This window comes from Lytechinus variegatus, chromosome 1 (genome assembly GCF_018143015.1).
Source record: "Lytechinus variegatus isolate NC3 chromosome 1, Lvar_3.0, whole genome shotgun sequence".
Lineage (NCBI taxonomy): Eukaryota > Metazoa > Echinodermata > Echinoidea > Temnopleuroida > Toxopneustidae > Lytechinus > Lytechinus variegatus.
Genome location: NC_054740.1, coordinates 3,810,950 through 3,834,210, shown reverse-complemented (window position 1 = coordinate 3,834,210; position 23,261 = coordinate 3,810,950). Strand labels below are relative to the sequence as shown.

General features: G+C 42.3%; 1 protein-coding gene across 1 annotated transcript in view; it reads left to right on the top strand.

Moving 5' to 3' along the window:
• LOC121406634 overlaps positions 1–21,474 on the top strand; it is a 29,748-nt gene extending 8,274 nt beyond the window's left edge. Inside the window, exons 6-25 of the mRNA XM_041597641.1 lie at positions 259–504; positions 1,885–2,130; positions 3,511–3,756; positions 5,683–5,928; positions 7,842–8,087; positions 8,387–8,632; positions 8,932–9,132; positions 10,013–10,258; positions 12,729–12,971; positions 13,272–13,444; positions 13,816–14,062; positions 14,363–14,608; positions 15,991–16,155; positions 17,067–17,239; positions 17,625–17,859; positions 18,160–18,405; positions 19,249–19,449; positions 19,783–20,028; positions 20,329–20,581; positions 21,417–21,474. Coding sequence (XP_041453575.1) covers positions 259–504; positions 1,885–2,130; positions 3,511–3,756; positions 5,683–5,928; positions 7,842–8,087; positions 8,387–8,632; positions 8,932–9,132; positions 10,013–10,258; positions 12,729–12,971; positions 13,272–13,444; positions 13,816–14,062; positions 14,363–14,608; positions 15,991–16,155; positions 17,067–17,239; positions 17,625–17,859; positions 18,160–18,405; positions 19,249–19,449; positions 19,783–20,028; positions 20,329–20,581; positions 21,417–21,474 — 4,409 coding nt within the window. The remainder of the gene's footprint in view (positions 1–258; positions 505–1,884; positions 2,131–3,510; positions 3,757–5,682; positions 5,929–7,841; positions 8,088–8,386; positions 8,633–8,931; positions 9,133–10,012; positions 10,259–12,728; positions 12,972–13,271; positions 13,445–13,815; positions 14,063–14,362; positions 14,609–15,990; positions 16,156–17,066; positions 17,240–17,624; positions 17,860–18,159; positions 18,406–19,248; positions 19,450–19,782; positions 20,029–20,328; positions 20,582–21,416) is intronic.
• The last annotated feature ends 1,787 nt before the right edge of the window (positions 21,475–23,261 follow it).

Genomic DNA, 23,261 nt, shown 5'->3' with positions numbered 1-23,261 from the left:
AACCAGCACTTACATGTATTCTGCCTCTTGGCCTGGCACCAGCCACCATTACCTCTTTCATATTTATAAGACTTATGCCATGCCACTGCAAATTAAGAAGATATTTCAGTTATGGTGGTGAAGTCAAAAGATCACACATCATTATCCTTGTAATTAAGTATCCTGTTTCATAAAATATGTTCAATCTGGTCTTTTGATTCATTGATGTCATTTCTTGTAAAGATAATTTCAAGTATTGTTTTCAATGTATCCCCACAGAAAATCGACAGACTCTGGAGACGACTCAACATCTTGGAAAGGCCCAACCGAAAGCTAAGGCATCCCATCAGACTCCGAAAAGGGTCCACCAGACTCCTGGGACGGCTGAACTTATTGCACACGATGTCCAGCAGATTCACGAGATGCCAGAGACGATGAAACAAATCGCTGAGGTGACTCAAGAGTTCCTACCAACTGTGCAAGAGATTGCAGCTGAGGAGGGCCAACAATTCCTCAATGACATAGGTAATTTGTTAGGGTAACTAAGAGGCACATGTACACTTGAGAACCAGCACTTACATGTATTCTGCCTCTTGGCCTGGCACCAGCCACCATTACCTCTTTCATATTTATAAGACTTATGCCATGCCACTGCAAATTAAGAAGATATTTCAGTTATGGTGGTGAAGTCAAAAGATCACACATCATTATCCTTGTAATTAAGTATCCTGTTTCATAAAATATGTTCAATCTGGTCTTTGGATTCATTGATGTCATTTCTTGTAGAGATAATTTCAAGTATTGTTTTTAATGTATCCCCACAGAAAGTCGACAGACTCTGGAGACGACTCAACATCTTGGAAAGGCCCAACCGAAAGCTAAGGCATCCCATTAGACTCCCAAAAGGGTCCACCATACTCCTGAGACGGCTGAACTTATTGCACACGATGTCCAGCAGATTCATGAGATGCCAGAAACGATGAAACAAATCGCTGAGGTTCCCACCAACTGTGCAAGAGATTACAGCTGAGGAGGGCCAACTATTCCCCAATGACATAGGTAATTTGTTAGGGTAACTACGAGGCACATGCACACTTGAGAACCAGCACTTACATGTATTCTGCCCCCTTGGCCTGGCACCGGCCACCATTACCTCTTTCATATTTAGAAGCCTTATGCCATGCCACTGCAAATTAAGAAAATATTTCAGTTATGGTTGTGAAGTCAAAAGATCACACATCATTATCCTTGTAATTATAAATCCTGTTTCAGAAAATATGTTCAATCTGGTCTTTGGATTCATTGATGTCATTTCTTGTAAAGATGATTTCAAGTATTGTTTTCAATGTATCCCCACAGAAAATCGACAGACTCTGGAGACGACTCAACATCTTGGAAAGGCCCAACCGAAAGCTAAGGTATCCCATCAGACTCCCAAAAGGGTCCACCAGACTCCTGAGACGGCTGAACTGATTGCACACGATGTCCAGCAGATTCACGAGACGCCAGGGACGATGAAACAAATTTGCTGAGGTGACTCAAGAGTTCCCACCAACTGTGCAAGAGATTGCAGCTGAGGAGGGCCAACTATTCCCCAATGACATAAGTAATTTGTTAGTGTAACTAAGAGGCACATGCACACTTGAGAACCAGCACTTAAATGTATTCTGCATCTTGGCCTGGCACCGGCCACCATTATCTCTTTCATATTGATAAGACTTATGCCATGCCACTGCAAATTAAGAAGATATTTCAGTTATGGTGGTGAAGTCAAAAGATCACACATCCCTATCCTTGTAATTATGTATTTTGTTTCATAAAATATGTTCAATCTGGTCTTTGGATTCATTGATGTCATTTCTTGTAAGGATAATTTCAAGTATTGTTTTCAATGTATTCCCACAGAAAATCGACAGACTCTGGAGACGACTCAACATCTTGGAAAGGCCCAACCGAAAGCTAAGGCATCCCATCAGACTCCGAAAAGGGTCCACCAGACTCCTGGGACGGCTGAACTTATTGCACACGATGTCCAGCAGATTCACGAGATGCCAGAGACGATGAAACAAATCGCTGAGGTGACTCAAGAGTTCCTACCAACTGTGCAAGAGATTGCAGCTGAGGAGGGCCAACAATTCCTCAATGACATAGGTAATTTGTTAGGGTAACTAAGAGGCACATGTACACTTGAGAACCAGCACTTACATGTATTCTGCCTCTTGGCCTGGCACCAGCCACCATTACCTCTTTCATATTTATAAGACTTATGCCATGCCACTGCAAATTAAGAAGATATTTCAGTTATGGTGGTGAAGTCAAAAGATCACACATCATTATCCTTGTAATTAAGTATCCTGTTTCATAAAATATGTTCAATCTGGTCTTTGGATTCATTGATGTCATTTCTTGTAGAGATAATTTCAAGTATTGTTTTTAATGTATCCCCACAGAAAGTCGACAGACTCTGGAGACGACTCAACATCTTGGAAAGGCCCAACCGAAAGCTAAGGCATCCCATTAGACTCCCAAAAGGGTCCACCATACTCCTGAGACGGCTGAACTTATTGCACACGATGTCCAGCAGATTCATGAGATGCCAGAAACGATGAAACAAATCGCTGAGGTTCCCACCAACTGTGCAAGAGATTACAGCTGAGGAGGGCCAACTATTCCCCAATGACATAGGTAATTTGTTAGGGTAACTACGAGGCACATGCACACTTGAGAACCAGCACTTACATGTATTCTGCCCCCTTGGCCTGGCACCGGCCACCATTACCTCTTTCATATTTAGAAGCCTTATGCCATGCCACTGCAAATTAAGAAAATATTTCAGTTATGGTTGTGAAGTCAAAAGATCACACATCATTATCCTTGTAATTATAAATCCTGTTTCAGAAAATATGTTCAATCTGGTCTTTGGATTCATTGATGTCATTTCTTGTAAAGATGATTTCAAGTATTGTTTTCAATGTATCCCCACAGAAAATCGACAGACTCTGGAGACGACTCAACATCTTGGAAAGGCCCAACCGAAAGCTAAGGTATCCCATCAGACTCCCAAAAGGGTCCACCAGACTCCTGAGACGGCTGAACTGATTGCACACGATGTCCAGCAGATTCACGAGACGCCAGGGACGATGAAACAAATTTGCTGAGGTGACTCAAGAGTTCCCACCAACTGTGCAAGAGATTGCAGCTGAGGAGGGCCAACTATTCCCCAATGACATAAGTAATTTGTTAGTGTAACTAAGAGGCACATGCACACTTGAGAACCAGCACTTAAATGTATTCTGCATCTTGGCCTGGCACCGGCCACCATTATCTCTTTCATATTGATAAGACTTATGCCATGCCACTGCAAATTAAGAAAATATTTCAGTTATGGTGGTGAAGTCAAAAGATCACACATCATTATCCTTGTAATTATGTATCCTGTTTCATAAAATATGTTCAATCTGGTCTTTTGATTCATTGATGTCATTTCTTGTAAAGATAATTTCAAGTATTGTTTTCAATGTATCCCCACAGAAAGTCGACAGACTCTGGAGACGACTCAACATCTTGGAAAGGCCCAACCGAATGCTAAGGCATCCCATCAGACTCCCAAAAGGGTCCACCAGACTCCTGAGACGGCTGAACTTATTGCACACGATGTCCACCAGATTCACGAGATGCCAGAGACGATGAAACAAATCGCTGAGGTGACTCAAGAGTTCCTACCAACTGTGCAAGAGATTGCAGCTGAGGAGGGCCAACAATTCCTCAATGACATAGGTAATTTGTTAGTGTAACTAAGAGGCACATGCACACTTGAGAACCAGCACTTACATGTATTCTGCCCCCTTGGCCTGGCACCGGCCACCATTACCTCTTTCATATTTATAAGCCTTATGCCATGCCACTGCAAATTAAGAAAATATTTCAGTTATGGTGGTGAAGTCAAAAGATCACACATCATTATCCTTGTAATTATGTATCCTGTTTCATAAAATATGTTCATCTGGTCTTTGGATTCATTGATGTAATTTCTTGTAAAGATAATTTCAAGTATTGTTTTCAATGTATCCCCACAGAAAGTCGACAGACTCTGGAGACGACTCAACATCTTGGAAAGGCCCAACCGAAAGCTAAGGCATCCTATTAGACTCCCAAAAGGGTCCACAAGAATCCTGAGATGGCTGAACTTATTGCACACGATGTCCAGCAGATTCATGAGATGCCAGAAACGATGAAACAAATCGCTGAGGTTCCCACCAACTGTGCAAGAGATTACAGCTGAGGAGGGCCAACTATTCCCCAATGACATAGGTAATTTGTTAGGGTAACTACGAGGCACATGCACACTTGAGAACCAGCACTTACATGTATTCTGCCCCCTTGGCCTGGCACCGGCCACCATTACCTCTTTCATATTTAGAAGCCTTATGCCATGCCACTGCAAATTAAGAAAATATTTCAGTTATGGTTGTGAAGTCAAAAGATCACACATCATTATCCTTGTAATTATAAATCCTGTTTCAGAAAATATGTTCAATCTGGTCTTTTGATTCATTGATGTCATTTCTTGTAAAGATGATTTCAAGTATTGTTTTCAATGTATCCCCACAGAAAATCGACAGACTCTGGAGACGACTCAACATCTTGGAAAGGCCCAACCGAAAGCTAAGGTATCCCATCAGACTCCCAAAAGGGTCCACCAGACTCCTGAGACGGCTGAACTGATTGCACACGATGTCCAGCAGATTCACGAGACGCCAGGGACGATGAAACAAATTTGCTGAGGTGACTCAAGAGTTCCCACCAACTGTGCAAGAGATTGCAGCTGAGGAGGGCCAACTATTCCCCAATGACATAAGTAATTTGTTAGTGTAACTAAGAGGCACATGCACACTTGAGAACCAGCACTTAAATGTATTCTGCATCTTGGCCTGGCACCGGCCACCATTATCTCTTTCATATTGATAAGACTTATGCCATGCCACTGCAAATTAAGAAGATATTTCAGTTATGGTGGTGAAGTCAAAAGATCACACATCCCTATCCTTGTAATTATGTATTTTGTTTCATAAAATATGTTCAATCTGGTCTTTGGATTCATTGATGTCATTTCTTGTAAGGATAATTTCAAGTATTGTTTTCAATGTATTCCCACAGAAAATCGACAGACTCTGGAGACGACTCAACATCTTGGAAAGGCCCAACCGATTGCTAAGGCATCCCATCAGACTCCCAAAAGGGTCCACCAGACTCCTGAGACGGCTGAACTGATTGCACACGATGTCCAGCAGATTCACGAGACGCCAGGGACGATGAAACAAATTTGCTGAGGTGACTCAAGAGTTCCCACCAACTGTGCAAGAGATTGCAGCTGAGGAGGGCCAACTATTCCCCAATGACATAGGTAATTTGTTAGTGTAACTAAGAGGCACATGCACACTTGAGAACCAGCACTTAAATGTATTCTGCATCTTGGCCTGGCACCGGCCACCATTATCTCTTTCATATTGATAAGACTTATGCCATGCCACTGCAAATTAAGAAAATATTTCAGTTATGGTGGTGAAGTCAAAAGATCACACATCATTATCCTTGTAATTATGTATCCTGTTTCATAAAATATGTTCAATCTGGTCTTTTGATTCATTGATGTCATTTCTTGTAAAGATAATTTCAAGTATTGTTTTCAATGTATCCCCACAGAAAATCGACAGACTCTGGAGACGACTCAACATCTTGGAAAGGCCCAACCGAAAGCTAAGGCATCCCATCAGACTCCGAAAAGGGTCCACCAGACTCCTGGGACGGCTGAACTTATTGCACACGATGTCCAGCAGATTCACGAGATGCCAGAGACGATGAAACAAATCGCTGAGGTGACTCAAGAGTTCCTACCAACTGTGCAAGAGATTGCAGCTGAGGAGGGCCAACAATTCCTCAATGACATAGGTAATTTGTTAGGGTAACTAAGAGGCACATGCACACTTGAGAACCAGCACTTACATGTATTCTGCCCCTTGGCCTGGCACCGGCCACCATTACCTCTTTCATATTTATAAGACTTATGCCATGCCACTGCAAATTAAGAAGATATTTCAGTTATGGTGGTGAAGTCAAAAGATCACACATCATTATCCTTGTAATTAAGTATCCTGTTTCATAAAATATGTTCAATCTGGTCTTTGGATTCATTGATGTCATTTCTTGTAGAGATAATTTCAAGTATTGTTTTTAATGTATCCCCACAGAAAGTCGACAGACTCTGGAGACGACTCAACATCTTGGAAAGGCCCAACCGAAAGCTAAGGCATCCCATTAGACTCCCAAAAGGGTCCACCATACTCCTGAGACGGCTTAACTTATTGCACACGATGTCCACAGATTCATGAGATGCCAGAAACGATGAAACAAATCGCTGAGGTTCCCACCAACTGTGCAAGAGATTACAGCTGAGGAGGGCCAACTATTCCCCAATGACATAGGTAATTTGTTAGGGTAACTACGAGGCACATGCACACTTGAGAACCAGCACTTACATGTATTCTGCCCCCTTGGCCTGGCACCGGCCACCATTACCTCTTTCATATTTATAAGCCTTATGCCATGCCACTGCAAATTAAGAAAATATTTCAGTTATGGTGGTGAAGTCAAAAGATCACACATCATTATCCTTGTAATTATGTATCCTGTTTCATAAAATATGTTCATCTGGTCTTTGGATTCATTGATGTAATTTCTTGTAAAGATAATTTCAAGTATTGTTTTCAATGTATCCCCACAGAAAGTCGACAGACTCTGGAGACGACTCAACATCTTGGAAAGGCCCAACCGAAAGCTAAGGCATCCTATTAGACTCCCAAAAGGGTCCACCAGAATCCTGAGATGGCTGAACTTATTGCACACGATGTCCAGCAGATTCATGAGATGCCAGAAACGATGAAACAAATCGCTGAGGTTCCCACCAAACTGTGCAAGAGATTACAGCTGAGGAGGGCCAACTATTCCCAAATGACATAGGTAATTTGTTAGGGTAACTAAGAGGCACATGCACACTTGAGAACCAGCACTTACATGTATTCTGCCCCCTTGGCCTGGCACCGGCCACCATTACCTCTTTCATATTTAGAAGCCTTATGCCATGCCACTGCAAATTAAGAAAATATTTCAGTTATGGTTGTGAAGTCAAAAGATCACACATCATTATCCTTGTAATTATAAATCCTGTTTCAGAAAATATGTTCAATCTGGTCTTTTGATTCATTGATGTCATTTCTTGTAAAGATGATTTCAAGTATTGTTTTCAATGTATCCCCACAGAAAATCGACAGACTCTGGAGACGACTCAACATCTTGGAAAGGCCCAACCGAAAGCTAAGGTATCCCATCAGACTCCCAAAAGGGTCCACCAGACTCCTGAGACGGCTGAACTGATTGCACACGATGTCCAGCAGATTCACGAGACGCCAGGGACGATGAAACAAATTTGCTGAGGTGACTCAAGAGTTCCCACCAACTGTGCAAGAGATTGCAGCTGAGGAGGGCCAACTATTCCCCAATGACATAGGTAATTTGTTAGTGTAACTAAGAGGCACATGCACACTTGAGAACCAGCACTTAAATGTATTCTGCCCCTTGGCCTGGCACCGGCCACCATTATCTCTTTCATATTGATAAGACTTATGCCATGCCACTGCAAATTAAGAAAATATTTCAGTTATGGTGGTGAAGTCAAAAGATCACACATCATTATCCTTGTAATTATGTATTTTGTTCATAAAATATGTTCAATCTGGTCTTTGGATTCATTGATGTCATTTCTTGTAAGGATAATTTCAAGTATTGTTTTCAATGTATTCCCACAGAAAATCGACAGACTCTGGAGACGACTCAACATCTTGGAAAGGCCCAACCGATTGCTAAGGCATCCCATCAGACTCCCAAAAGGGTCCACCAGACTCCTGAGACGGCTGAACTGATTGCACACGATGTCCAGCAGATTCACGAGACGCCAGGGACGATGAAACAAATCGCTGAGGTGACTCAAGAGTTCCCACCAACTGTGCAAGAGATTGCAGCTGAGGAGGGCCAACTATTCCCCAATGACATAGGTAATTTGTTAGTGTAACTAAGAGGCACATGCACACTTGAGAACCAGCACTTAAATGTATTCTGCATCTTGGCCTGGCACCGGCCACCATTACCTCTTTCATATTGATAAGCCTTATGCCATGCCACTGCAAATTAAGAAAATATTTCAGTTATGGTGGTGAAGTCAAAAGATCACACATCATTATCCTTGTAATTATGTATCCTGTTTCATAAAATATGTTCAATCTGGTCTTTTGATTCATTGATGTCATTTCTTGTAAAGATAATTTCAAGTATTGTTTTCAATGTATCCCCACAGAAAATCGACAGACTCTGGAGACGACTCAACATCTTGGAAAGGCCCAACCGAAAGCTAAGGCATCCCATCAGACTCCGAAAAGGGTCCACCAGACTCCTGGGACGGCTGAACTTATTGCACACGATGTCCAGCAGATTCACGAGATGCCAGAGACGATGAAACAAATCGCTGAGGTGACTCAAGAGTTCCTACCAACTGTGCAAGAGATTGCAGCTGAGGAGGGCCAACAATTCCTCAATGACATAGGTAATTTGTTAGGGTAACTAAGAGGCACATGTACACTTGAGAACCAGCACTTACATGTATTCTGCCTCTTGGCCTGGCACCAGCCACCATTACCTCTTTCATATTTATAAGACTTATGCCATGCCACTGCAAATTAAGAAGATATTTCAGTTATGGTGGTGAAGTCAAAAGATCACACATCATTATCCTTGTAATTATGTATCCTGTTTCATAAAATATGTTCAATCTGGTCTTTGGATTCATTGATGTCATTTCTTGTAAAGATAATTTCAAGTATTGTTTTTAATGTATCCCCACAGAAAGTCGACAGACTCTGGAGACGACTCAACATCTTGGAAAGGCCCAACCGAAAGCTAAGGCATCCCATCAGACTCCCAAAAGGGTCCACCATACTCCTGAGACGGCTGAACTTATTGCACACGATGTCCAGCAGATTCATGAGATGCCAGAAACGATGAAACAAATCGCTGAGGTTCCCACCAACTGTGCAAGAGATTACAGCTGAGGAGGGCCAACTATTCCCCAATGACATAGGTAATTTGTTAGGGTAACTAAGAGGCACATGCACACTTGAGAACCAGCACTTACATGTATTCTGCCCCCTTGGCCTGGCACCGGCCACCATTACCTCTTTCATATTTATAAGCCTTATGCCATGCCACTGCAAATTAAGAAAATATTTCAGTTATGGTTGTGAAGTCAAAAGATCACACATCATTATCCTTGTAATTATGTATCCTGTTTCATAAAATATGTTCAATCTGGTCTTTGGATTCATTGATGTCATTTCTTGTAAAGATAATTTCAAGTATTGTTTTCAATGTATCCCCACAGAAAATCGACAGACTCTGGAGACGACTCAACATCTTGGAAAGGCCCAACCGAAAGCTAAGGTATCCCATCAGACTCCCAAAAGGGTCCACCAGACTCCTGAGACGGCTGAACTGATTGCACACGATGTCCAGCAGATTCACGAGATGCCAGGGACGATGAAACAAATTTGCTGAGGTGACTCAAGAGTTCCCACCAACTGTGCAAGAGATTGCAGCTGAGGAGGGCCAACTATTCCCCAATGACATAAGTAATTTGTTAGTGTAACTAAGAGGCACATGCACACTTGAGAACCAGCACTTAAATGTATTCTGCCCCTTGGCCTGGCACCGGCCACCATTATCTCTTTCATATTGATAAGACTTATGCCATGCCACTGCAAATTAAGAAAATATTTCAGTTATGGTGGTGAAGTCAAAAGATCACACATCATTATCCTTGTAATTATGTATCCTGTTTCATAAAATATGTTCAATCTGGTCTTTTGATTCATTGATGTCATTTCTTGTAAAGATAATTTCAAGTATTGTTTTCAATGTATCCCCACAGAAAGTCGACAGACTCTGGAGACGACTCAACATCTTGGAAAGGCCCAACCGAATGCTAAGGCATCCCATCAGACTCCCAAAAGGGTCCACCAGACTCCTGAGACGGCTGAACTTATTGCACACGATGTCCAGCAGATTCACGAGATGCCAGAGACGATGAAACAAATCGCTGAGGTGACTCAAGAGTTCCTACCAACTGTGCAAGAGATTACAGCTGAGGAGGGCCAACTATTCCTCAATGACATAGGTAATTTGTTAGTGTAACTAAGAGGCACATGCACACTTGAGAACCAGCACTTACATGTATTCTGCCCCCTTGGCCTGGCACCGGCCACCATTACCTCTTTCATATTTATAAGCCTTATGCCATGCCACTGCAAATTAAGAAAATATTTCAGTTATGGTGGTGAAGTCAAAAGATCACACATCATTATCCTTGTAATTATGTATCCTGTTTCATAAAATATGTTCAATCTGGTCTTTGGATTCATTGATGTAATTTCTTGTAAAGATAATTTCAAGTATTGTTTTCAATGTATCCCCACAGAAAGTCGACAGACTCTGGAGACGACTCAACATCTTGGAAAGGCCCAACCGAAAGCTAAGGCATCCCATTAGACTCCCAAAAGGGTCCACCAGACTCCTGAGACGGCTGAACTTATTGCACACGATGTCCAGCAGATTCATGAGATGCCAGAAACGATGAAACAAATCGCTGAGGTTCCCAACAACTGTGCAAGAGATTACAGCTGAGGAGGGCCAACTATTCCCCAATGACATAGGTAATTTGTTAGGTAACTACGAGGCACATGCACACTTGAGAACCAGCACTTACATGTATTCTGCCCCCTTGGCCTGGCACCGGCCACCATTACCTCTTTCATATTTATAAGCCTTATGCCATGCCACTGCAAATTAAGAAAATATTTCAGTTATGGTTGTGAAGTCAAAAGATCACACATCATTATCCTTGTAATTATAAATCCTGTTTCATAAAATATGTTCAATCTGGTCTTTTGATTCATTGATGTCATTTCTTGTAAAGATGATTTCAAGTATTGTTTTCAATGTATCCCCACAGAAAATCGACAGACTCTGGAGACGACTCAACATCTTGGAAAGGCCCAACCGAAAGCTAAGGTATCCCATCAGACTCCCAAAAGGGTCCACCAGACTCCTGAGACGGCTGAACTGATTGCACACGATGTCCAGCAGATTCACGAGACGCCAGGACGATGAAACAAATTTGCTGAGGTGACTCAAGAGTTCCCACCAACTGTGCAAGAGATTGCAGCTGAGGAGGGCCAACTATTCCCCAATGACATAGGTAATTTGTTAGTGTAACTAAGAGGCACATGCACACTTGAGAACCAGCACTTACATGTATTCTGCCCCTTGGCCTGGCACCGGCCACCATTATCTCTTTCATATTGATAAGCCTTATGCCATGCCACTGCAAATTAAGAAAATATTTCAGTTATGGTGGTGAAGTCAAAAGATCACACATCATTATCCTTGTAATTATGTATCCTGTTTCATAAAATATGTTCAATCTGGTCTTTGGATTCATTGATGTCATTTCTTGTAAAGATAATTTCAAGTATTGTTTTCAATGTATTCCCACAGAAAATCGACAGACTCTGGAGACGACTCAACATCTTGGAAAGGCCCAACCGAAAGCTAAGGCATCCCATCAGACTCCCAAAAGGGTCCACCAGACTCCTGAGACGGCTGAACTGATTGCACACGATGTCCAGCAGATTCACGAGATGCCAGGGACGATGAAACAAATTTGCTGAGGTGACTCAAGAGTTCCACCAACTGTGCAAGAGATTGCAGCTGAGGAGGGCCAACTATTCCCCAATGACATAGGTAATTTGTTAGTGTAACTAAGAGGCACATGCACACTTGAGAACCAGCACTTAATGTATTCTGCCCCTTGGCCTGGCACCGGCCACCATTATCTCTTTCATATTTATAAGACTTATGCCATGCCACTGCAAATTAAGAAAATATTTCAGTTATGGTGGTGAAGTCAAAAGATCACACATCATTATCCTTGTAATTATGTATCCTGTTTCATAAAATATGTTCAATCTGGTCTTTGGATTCATTGATGTCATTTCTTGTAAAGATAATTTCAAGTATTGTTTTCAATGTATTCCCACAGAAAATCGACAGACTCTGGAGACGACTCAACATCTTGGAAAGGCCCAACCGAAAGCTAAGGCATCCCATCAGACTCCCAAAAGGGTCCACCAGACTCCTGAGACGGCTGAACTTATTGCACACGATGTCCAGCAGATTCACGAGATGCCAGAGACGATGAAACAAATCGCTGAGGTGTGACTCAAGAGTTCCTACCAACTGTGCAAGAGATTGCAGCTGAGGAGGGCCAACAATTCCTCAATGACATAGGTAATTTGTTAGTGTAACTAAGAGGCACATGCACACTTGAGAACCAGCACTTACATGTATTCTGCCCCTTGGCCTGGCACCGGCCACCATTACCTCTTTCATATTTATAAGCCTTATGCCATGCCACTGCAAATTAAGAAAATATTTCAGTTATGGTGGTGAAGTCAAAAGATCACACATCATTATCCTTGTAATTATGTATTTTGTTTCATAAAATATGTTCAATCTGGTCTTTGGATTCATTGATGTCATTTCTTGTAAAGATAATTTCAAGTATTGTTTTCAATGTATCCCCACAGAAAGTCGACAGACTCTGGAGACGACTCAACATCTTGGAAAGGCCCAACCGAATGCTAAGGTATCCCATCAGACTCCCAAAAGGGTCCACCAGACTCCTGAGACGGCTGAACTTATTGCACACGATGTCCAGCAGATTCACGAGATGCCAGAGACGAAACAAATCGCTGAGGTGACTCAAGAGTTCCTACCAACTGTGCAAGAGATTGTAGCTGAGGAGGGCCAAGAATTCCTCAATGACATAGGTAATTTGTTAGTGTAACTAAGAGGCACATGCACACTTGAGAACCAGCACTTACATGTATTCTGCCCCCTTGGCCTGGCACCGGCCACCATTACCTCTTTCATATTGATAAGACTTATGCCATGCCACTGCAAATTAAGAAAATATTTCAGTTATGGTGGTGAAGTCAAAAGATCACACATCATTATCCTTGTAATTATGTATCCTGTTTCATAAAATATGTTCAATCTGGTCTTTGGATTCATTGATGTCATTTCTTGTAAAGATAATTTCAAGTATTGTTTTCAATGTATCCCCACAGAAAGTCGACAGACTCTGGAGACGACTCAACATCTTGGAAAGGCCCAACCGAATGCTAAGGCATCCCATCAGACTCCCAAAAGGGTCCACCAGACTCCTGAGACGGCTGAACTTATTGCACACGATGTCCAGCAGATTCACGAGATGCCAGAGACGATGAAACAAATCGCTGAGGTGACTCAAGAGTTCCTACCAACTGTGCAAGAGATTGCAGCTGAGGAGGGCCAACAATTCCTCAATGACATAGGTAATTTGTTAGTGTAACTAAGAGGCACATGCACACTTGAGAACCAGCACTTACATGTATTCTGCCCCCTTGGCCTGGCACCGGCCACCATTACCTCTTTCATATTTATAAGCCTTATGCCATGCCACTGCAAATTAAGAAAATATTTCAGTTATGGTGGTGAAGTCAAAAGATCACACATCATTATCCTTGTAATTATGTATTTTGTTTCATAAAATATGTTCAATCTGGTCTTTGGATTCATTGATGTCATTTCTTGTAAAGATAATTTCAAGTATTGTTTTCAATGTATCCCCAGGAAAGTCGACAGACTCTGGAGACGACTCAACATCTTGGAAAGGCCCAACCGAATGCTAAGGCATCCCATCAGACTCCCAAAAGGGTCCACCAGACTCCTGAGACGGCTGAACTTATTGCACACGATGTCCAGCAGATTCACGAGATGCCAGAGACGATGAAACAAATCGCTGAGATGACTCAAGAGTTCCCACCAACTGTGCAAGAGATTGCAGCTGAGGAGGGCCAACTATTCCCCAATGACATAGGTAATTTGTTAGGCTAACTAAGAGGCACATGCACACTTGAGAACCAGCACCTACATGTTTTCTGCCCCCTTGGCCTGGCACCGGCAACCATTACCTCTTTCATATTTATAAGCCTTATGCCATGCCACTGCAAATTAAGAAAATATTTCAGTTATGGTGGTGAAGTCAAAAGATCACACATCATTATCCTTGTAATTATGTATCCTGTTTCATAAAATATGTTCAATCTGGTCTTTGGATTCACTGATGTCATTTCTTGTAAAGATAATTTCAAGTATTGTTTTCAATGTATCCCCACAGAAAATCGACAGACTCTGGAGACGACTCAACATCTTGGAATGGCCCAACCGAAAGCTAAGGCATCCCATCAGACTCCCAAAAGGGTCCACCAGACTCCTGAGACGGCTGAACTTATTGCACACGATGTCCAGCAGATTCACGAGATGCCAGAGACGATGAAACAAATTGCTGAGGTGACTCAAGAGTTCCCACCAACTGTGCAAGAGATTACAGCTGAGGAGGGCCAACTATTCCCCAATGACATAGGTAATTTGTTAGTGTAACTAAGAGGCACATGCACACTTGAGAACCAGCACTTACATGTATTCTGCCCCCTTGGCCTGGCACCGGCCACCATTACCTCTTTCATATTTATAAGCCTTATGCCATGCCACTGCAAATTAAGAAAATATTTCAGTTATGGTGGTGAAGTCAAAAGATCACACATCATTATCCTTGTAATTATGTATCCTGTTTCATAAAATATGTTCAATCTGGTCTTTGGATTCATTGATGTAATTTCTTGTAAAGATAATTTCAAGTATTGTTTTCAATGTATCCCCACAGAAAGTCGACAGACTCTGGAGACGACTCAACATCTTGGAAAGGCCCAACCGAAAGCTAAGGCATCCCATTAGACTCCCAAAAGGGTCCACCAGACTCCTGAGACGGCTGAACTTATTGCACACGATGTCCAGCAGATTCATGAGATGCCAGAGACGATGAAACAAATCGCTGAGGTTCCCACCAACTGTGCAAGAGATTACAGCTGAGGAGGGCCAACTATTCCCCAATGACATAGGTAATTTGTTAGGGTAACTAAGAGGCACATGCACACTTGAGAACCAGCACTTACATGTATTCTGCCCCCTTGGCCTGGCACCGGCCACCATTACCTCTTTCATATTTATAAGCCTTATGCCATGCCACTGCAAATTAAGAAAATATTTCAGTTATGGTGGTGAAGTCAAAAGATCACACATCATTATCCTTGTAATTATGTATCCTGTTTCATAAAATATGTTCAATCTGGTCTTTGGATTCATTGATGTCATTTCTTGTAAAGATAATTTCAAGTATTGTTTTCAATGTATCCCCACAGAAAATCGACAGACTCTGGAGACGACTCAACATCTTGGAAAGGCCCAACCGAAAGCTAAGGTATCCCATCAGACTCCCAAAAGGGTCCACCAGACTCCTGAGACGGCTGAACTGATTGCACACGATGTCCAGCAGATTCACGAGACGCCAGAGACGATGAAACAAATTTGCTGAGGTGACTCAAGAGTTCCCACCAACTGTGCAAGAGATTGCAGCTGAGGAGGGCCAACTATTCCCCAATGACATAGGTAATTTGTTAGTGTAACTAAGAGGCACATGCACACTTGAGAACCAGCACCTACATGTTTTCTGCCCCCTTGGCCTGGCACCGGCCACCATTACCTCTTTCATATTTATAAGCCTTATGCCATGCCACTGCAAATTAAGAAAATATTTCAGTTATGGTGGTGAAGTCAAAAGATCACACATCATTATCCTTGTAATTATGTATCCTGTTTCATAAAATATGTTCAATCTGGTCTTTGGATTCATTGATGTCATTTCTTGTAAAGATAATTTCAAGTATTGTTTTCAATGTATCCCCACAGAAAGTCGACAGACTCTGGAGACGACTCAACATCTTGGAAAGGCCCAACCGAAAGCTAAGGCATCCCATCAGACTCCCAAAAGGGTCCACCAGACTCCTGAGACGGCTGAACTTATTGCACACGATGTCCAGCAGATTCACGAGATGCCAGACGATGAAACAAATCGCTGAGGTTCCCACCAACTGTGCAAGAGATTACAGCTGAGGAGGGCCAACTATTCCCCAATGACATAGGTAATTTGTTAGTGTAACTAAGAGGCACATGCACACTTGAGAACCAGCACTTACATGTATTCTGCCCCCTTGGCCTGGCACCGGCCACCATTACCTCTTTCATATTTATAAGCCTTATGCCATGCCACTGCAAATTAAGAAAATATTTCAGTTATGGTGGTGAAGTCAAAAGATCACACATCATTATCCTTGTAATTATGTATCCTGTTTCATAAAATATGTTCAATCTGGTCTTTGGATTCACTGATGTCATTTCTTGTAAAGATAATTTCAAGTATTGTTTTCAATGTATCCTCACAGAAAATCGACAGACTCTGGAGACGACTCAACATCTTGGAATGGCCCAACCGAAAGCTAAGGCATCCCATCAGACTCCCAAAAGGGTCCACCAGACTCCTGAGACGGCTGAACTTATTGCACACGATGTCCAGCAGATTCACGGATGCCAGAGACGATGAAACAAATTGCTGAGGTGACTCAAGAGTTCCCACCAACTGTGCAAGAGATTGCAGCTGAGGAGGGCCAACTATTCCCAATGACATAGGTAATTTGTTAGTGTAACTAAGAGGCACATGCACACTTGAGAACCAGCACTTACATGTATTCTGCCCCTTGGCCTGGCACCGGCCACCATTATCTCTTTCATATTTATAAGACTTATGCCATGCCACTGCAAATTAAGAAGATATTTCAGTTATGGTGGTGAAGTCAAAAGATCACACATCATTATCCTTGTAATTATGTATCCTGTTTCATAAAATATGTTCAATCTGGTCTTTGGATTCATTGATGTCATTTCTTGTAAAGATAATTTCAAGTATTGTTTTCAATGTATCCCCACAGAAAGTCGACAGACTCTGGAGACGACTCAACATCTTGGAAAGGCCCAACCGAAAGCTAAGGCATCCCATCAGACTCCTAAAAGGGTCCACCAGACTCCTGAGACGGCTGAACTTATTGCACACGATGTCCAGCAGATTCACGAGATGCCAGAGACGATGAAACAAATCGCTGAGGTGTGACTCAAGAGTTCCTACCAACTGTGCAAGAGATTGCAGCTGAGGAGGGCCAACAATTCCTCAATGACATAGGTAATTTGTTAGTGTAACTAAGAGGCACATGCACACTTGAGAACCAGCACTTACATGTATTCTGCCCCCTTGGCCTGGCACCGGCCACCATTACCTCTTTCATATTGATAAGACTTATGCCATGCCACTGCAAATTAAGAAAATATTTCAGTTATGGTGGTGAAGTCAAAAGATCACACATCATTATCCTTGTAATTATGTATCCTGTTTCATAAAATATGTTCAATCTGGTCTTTGGATTCATTGATGTCATTTCTTGTAAAGATAATTTCAAGTATTGTTTTCAATGTATCCCACAGAAAATCGACAGACTCTGGAGACGACTCAACATCTTGGAAAGGCCCAACCGAATGCTAAGGCATCCCATCAGACTCCCAAAAGGGTCCACCAGACTCCTGAGACGGCTGAACTTATTGCACACGATGTCCAGCAGATTCACGAGATGCCAGAGACGATGAAACAAATCGCTGAGGTGACTCAAGAGTTCCTACCAACTGTGCAAGAGATTGCAGCTGAGGAGGGCCAACTATTCCTCAATGACATAGGTAATTTGTTAGTGTAACTAAGAGGCACATGCACACTTGAGAACCAGCACTTACATGTATTCTGCCCCCTTGGCCTGGCACCGGCCACCATTACCTCTTTCATATTTATAAGCCTTATGCCATGCCACTGCAAATTAAGAAAATATTTCAGTTATGGTGGTGAAGTCAAAAAATCACACATCATTATCCTTGTAATTATGTATTTTGTTTCATAAAATATGTTCAATCTGGTCTTTGGATTCATTGATGTCATTTCTTGTAAAGATAATTTCAAGTATTGTTTTCAATGTATCCCCACAGAAAGTCGACAGACTCTGGAGACGACTCAACATCTTGGAAAGGCCCAACCGAATGCTAAGGCATCCCATCAGACTCCCAAAAGGGTCCACCAGACTCCTGAGACGGCTGAACTTATTGCACACGATGTCCAGCAGATTCACGAGATGCCAGAGACGATGAAACAAATCGCTGAGATGACTCAAGAGTTCCCACCAACTGTGCAAGAGATTGCAGCTGAGGAGGGCCAACTATTCCCCAATGACATAGGTAATTTGTTAGGTAACTAAGAGGCACATGCACACTTGAGAACCAGCACCTACATGTTTTCTGCCCCCTTGGCCTGGCACCGGCCACCATTACCTCTTTCATATTTATAAGCCTTATGCCATGCCACTGCAAATTAAGAAAATATTTCAGTTATGGTGGTGAAGTCAAAAGATCACACATCATTATCCTTGTAATTATGTATCCTGTTTCATAAAATATGTTCAATCTGGTCTTTGGATTCACTGATGTCATTTCTTGTAAAGATAATTTCAAGTATTGTTTTCAATGTATCCGCACAGAAAATCGACAGACTCTGGAGACGACTCAACATCTTGGAAAGGCCCAACCGAATGCTAAGGCATCCCATCAGACTCCCAAAAGGTTCCACCAGACTCCTGAGACGGCTGAACTTATTGCACACGATGTCCAGCAGATTCACGAGATGCCAGAGACGATGAAACAAATGCTGAGGTGACTCAAGAGTTCCCACCAACTGTGCAAGAGATTACAGCTGAGGAGGGCCAACTATTCCCCAATGACATAGGTAATTTGTTAGTGTAACTAAGAGGCACATGCACACTTGAGAACCAGCACTTACATGTATTCTGCCCCCTTGGCCTGGCACCGGCCACCATTACCTCTTTCATATTTATAAGCCTTATGCCATGCCACTGCAAATTAAGAAAATATTTCAGTTATGGTGGTGAAGTCAAAAGATCACACATCATTATCCTTGTAATTATGTATCCTGTTTCATAAAATATGTTCAATCTGGTCTTTGGATTCATTGATGTAATTCTTGTAAAGATAATTTCAAGTATTGTTTTCAATGTATCCCCACAGAAAGTCGACAGACTCTGGAGACGACTCAACATCTTGGAAAGGCCCAACCGAAAGCTAAGGCATCCCATCAGACTCCCAAAAGGGTCCACCAGACTCCTGAGACGGCTGAACTTATTGCACACGATGTCCAGCAGATTCACGAGATGCCAGAGACGATGAAACAAATCGCTGAGGTTCCCACCAACTGTGCAAGAGATTACAGCTGAGGAGGGCCAACTATTCCCCAATGACATAGGTAATTTGTTAGTGTAACTAAGAGGCACATGCACACTTGAGAACCAGCACTTACATGTATTCTGCCCCTTGGCCTGGCACCGGCCACCATTACCTCTTTCATATTTATAAGCCTTATGCCATGCCACTGCAAATTAAGAAAATATTTCAGTTATGGTGGTGAAGTCAAAAGATCACACATCATTATCCTTGTAATTATGTATCCTGTTTCATAAAATATGTTCAATCTGGTCTTTGGATTCACTGATGTCATTTCTTGTAAAGATAATTTTAAGTATTGTTTTCAATGTATCCTCACAGAAAATCGACAGACTCTGGAGACGACTCAACATCTTAGAAAGGCCCAACCGAAAGCTAAGGCATCCAATCAGACTCCCAAAAGGGTCCACCAGACTCCTGAGACGGCTGAACTGATTGCACACGATGTCCAGCAGATTCACGAGATGCCAGAGACGATGAAACAAATTGCTGAGGTGACTCAAGAGTTCCCACCAACTGTGCAAGAGATTACAGCTGAGGAGGGCCAACTATTCCCCAATGACATAGGTAATTTGTTAGTGTAACTAAGAGGCACATGCACACTTGAGAACCAGCACTTACATGTATTCTGCCCCCTTGGCCTGGCACCGGCCACCATTACCTCTTTCATATTTATAAGCCTTATGCCATGCCACTGCAAATTAAGAAAATATTTCAGTTATGGTGGTGAAGTCAAAAGATCACACATCATTATCCTTGTAATTATGTATCCTGTTTCATAAAATATGTTCAATCTTGTCTTTGGATTCACTGATGTCATTTCTTGTAAAGATAATTTCAAGTATTGTTTTCAATGTATCCGCACAGAAAATCGACAGACTCTGGAGACGACTCAACATCTTGGAATGGCCCAACCGAAAGCTAAGGCATCCGATCAGACTCCCAAAAGGGTCCACCAGACTCCTGAGACGGCTGAACTGATTGCACACGATGTCCAGCAGATTCACGAGATGCCAGAGACGATGAAACAAATTGCTGAGGTGACTCAAGAGTTCCCACCAACTGTGCAAGAGATTACAGCTGAGGAGGGCCAACTATTCCCCAATGACATAGGTAATTTGTTAGTGTAACTAAGAGGCACATGCACACTTGAGAACCAGCACTTACATGTATTCTGCCCCTTGGCCTGGCACCGGCCACCATTACCTCTTTCATATTTATAAGCCTTATGCCATGCCACTGCAAATTAAGAAAATATTTCAGTTATGGTGGTGAAGTCAAAAGATCACACATCATTATCCTTGTAATTATGTATCCTGTTTCATAAAATATGTTCAATCTGGTCTTTGGATTCATTGATGTCATTTCTTGTAAAGATAATTTCAAGTATTGTTTTCAATGTATCCCCACGGAAAGTCGACAGACTCTGGAGACGACTCAACATCTTGGAAAGGCCCAACCGAATGCTAAGGCATCCCATCAGACTCCCAAAGGGTCCACCAGACTCCTGAGACGGCTGAACTTATTGCACACGATGTCCAGCAGATTCACGAGATGCCAGAGACGATGAAACAAATCGCTGAGATGACTCAAGAGTTCCCACCAACTGTGCAAGAGATTGCAGCTGAGGAGGGCCAACTATTCCCCAATGACATAGGTAATTTGTTAGGTAACTAAGAGGCACATGCACACTTGCGAACCAGCACCTACATGTTTTCTGCCCCTTGGCCTGGCACCGGCCACCATTACCTCTTTCATATTTATAAGCCTTATGCCATGCCACTGCAAATTAAGAAAATATTTCAGTTATGGTGGTGAAGTCAAAAGATCACACATCATTATCCTTGTAATTATGTATCCTGTTTCATAAAATATGTTCAATCTGGTCTTTGGATTCACTGATGTCATTTCTTGTAAAGATAATTTCAAGTATTGTTTTCAATGTATCCTCACAGAAAATCGACAGACTCTGGAGACGACTCAACATCTTGGAAAGGCCCAACCGAAAGCTAAGGCATCCCATCAGACTCCCAAAAGGGTCCACCAGACTCCTGAGACGGCTGAACTTATTGCACACGATGTCCAGCAGATTCACGGAAGCCAGAGACGATGAAACAAATTGCTGAGGTGACTCAAGAGTTCCCACCAACTGTGCAAGAGATTACAGCTGAGGAGGGCCAACTATTCCCCAATGACATAGGTAATTTGTTAGTGTAACTAAGAGGCACATGCACACTTGAGAACCAGCACTTACATGTATTCTGCCCCATTGGCCTGGCACCGGCCACCATTACCTCTTTCATATTTATAAGCCTTATGCCATGCCACTGCAAATTAAGAAAATATTTCAGTTATGGTGGTGAAGTCAAAAGATCACACATCATTATCCTTGTAATTATGTATCCTGTTTCATAAAATATGTTCAATCTGGTCTTTGGATTCATTGATGTAATTTCTTGTAAAGATAATTTCAAGTATTGTTTTCAATGTATCCCCACAGAAAGTCGACAGACTCTGGAGACGACTCAACATCTTGGAAAGGCCCAACCGAAAGCTAAGGCATCCCATTAGACTCCCAAAAGGGTCCACCAGACTCCTGAGACGGCTGAACTTATTGCACACGATGTCCAGCAGATTCATGAGATGCCAGAGACGATGAAACAAATCGCTGAGGTTCCACCAACTGTGCAAGAGATTACAGCTGAGGAGGGCCAACTATTCCCCAATGACATAGGTAATTTGTTAGTGTAACTAAGAGGCACATGCACACTTGAGAACCAGCACTTACATGTATTCTGCCCCCTTGGCCTGGCACCGGCCACCATTACCTCTTTCATATTTATAAGCCTTATGCCATGCCACTGCAAATTAAGAAAATATTTCAGTTATGGTGGTGAAGTCAAAAGATCACACATCATTATCCTTGTAATTATGTATCCTGTTTCATAAAATATGTTCAATCTTGTCTTTGGATTCATTGATGTCATTTCTTGTAAAGATAATTTCAAGTATTGTTTTCAATGTATCCTCACAGAAAATCGACAGACTCTGGAGACGACTCAACATCTTAGAAAGGCCCAACCGAAAGCTAAGGTATCCATCAGACTCCCAAAAGGGTCCACCAGACTCCTGAGACGGCTGAACTGATTGCACACGATGTCCAGCAGATTCACGAGATGCCAGAGACGATGAAACAAATTGCTGAGGTGACTCAAGAGTTCCCACCAACTGTGCAAGAGATTACAGCTGAGGAGGGCCAACTATTCCCAATGACATAGGTAATTTGTTAGTGTAACTAAGAGGCACATGCACACTTGAGAACCAGCACTTACATGTATTCTGCCCCCTTGGCCTGCACCGGCCACCATTACCTCTTTCATATTTATAAGCCTTATGCCATGCCACTGCAAATTAAGAAAATATTTCAGTTATGGTGGTGAAGTCAAAAGATCACACATCATTATCCTTCTAATTATGTATCCTGTTTCATAAAATATGTTCATTCTGGTCTTTGGATTCATTGATGTCATTTCTTGTAAAGATAATTTCAAGTATTGTTTTCAATGTATCCCACAGAAAATCGACAGACTCTGGAGACGACTCAACATCTTGGAAAGGCCCAACCGAAAGCTAAGGCATCCCATCAGACTCCCAAAAGGGTCCACCAGACTCCTGAGACGGCTGAACTTATTGCACACGATGTCCAGCAGATTCACGAGATGCCAGAGACGATGAAACAAATCGCTGAGATGACTCAAGAGTTCCCACCAACTGTGCAAGAGATTACAGCTGAGGAGGGC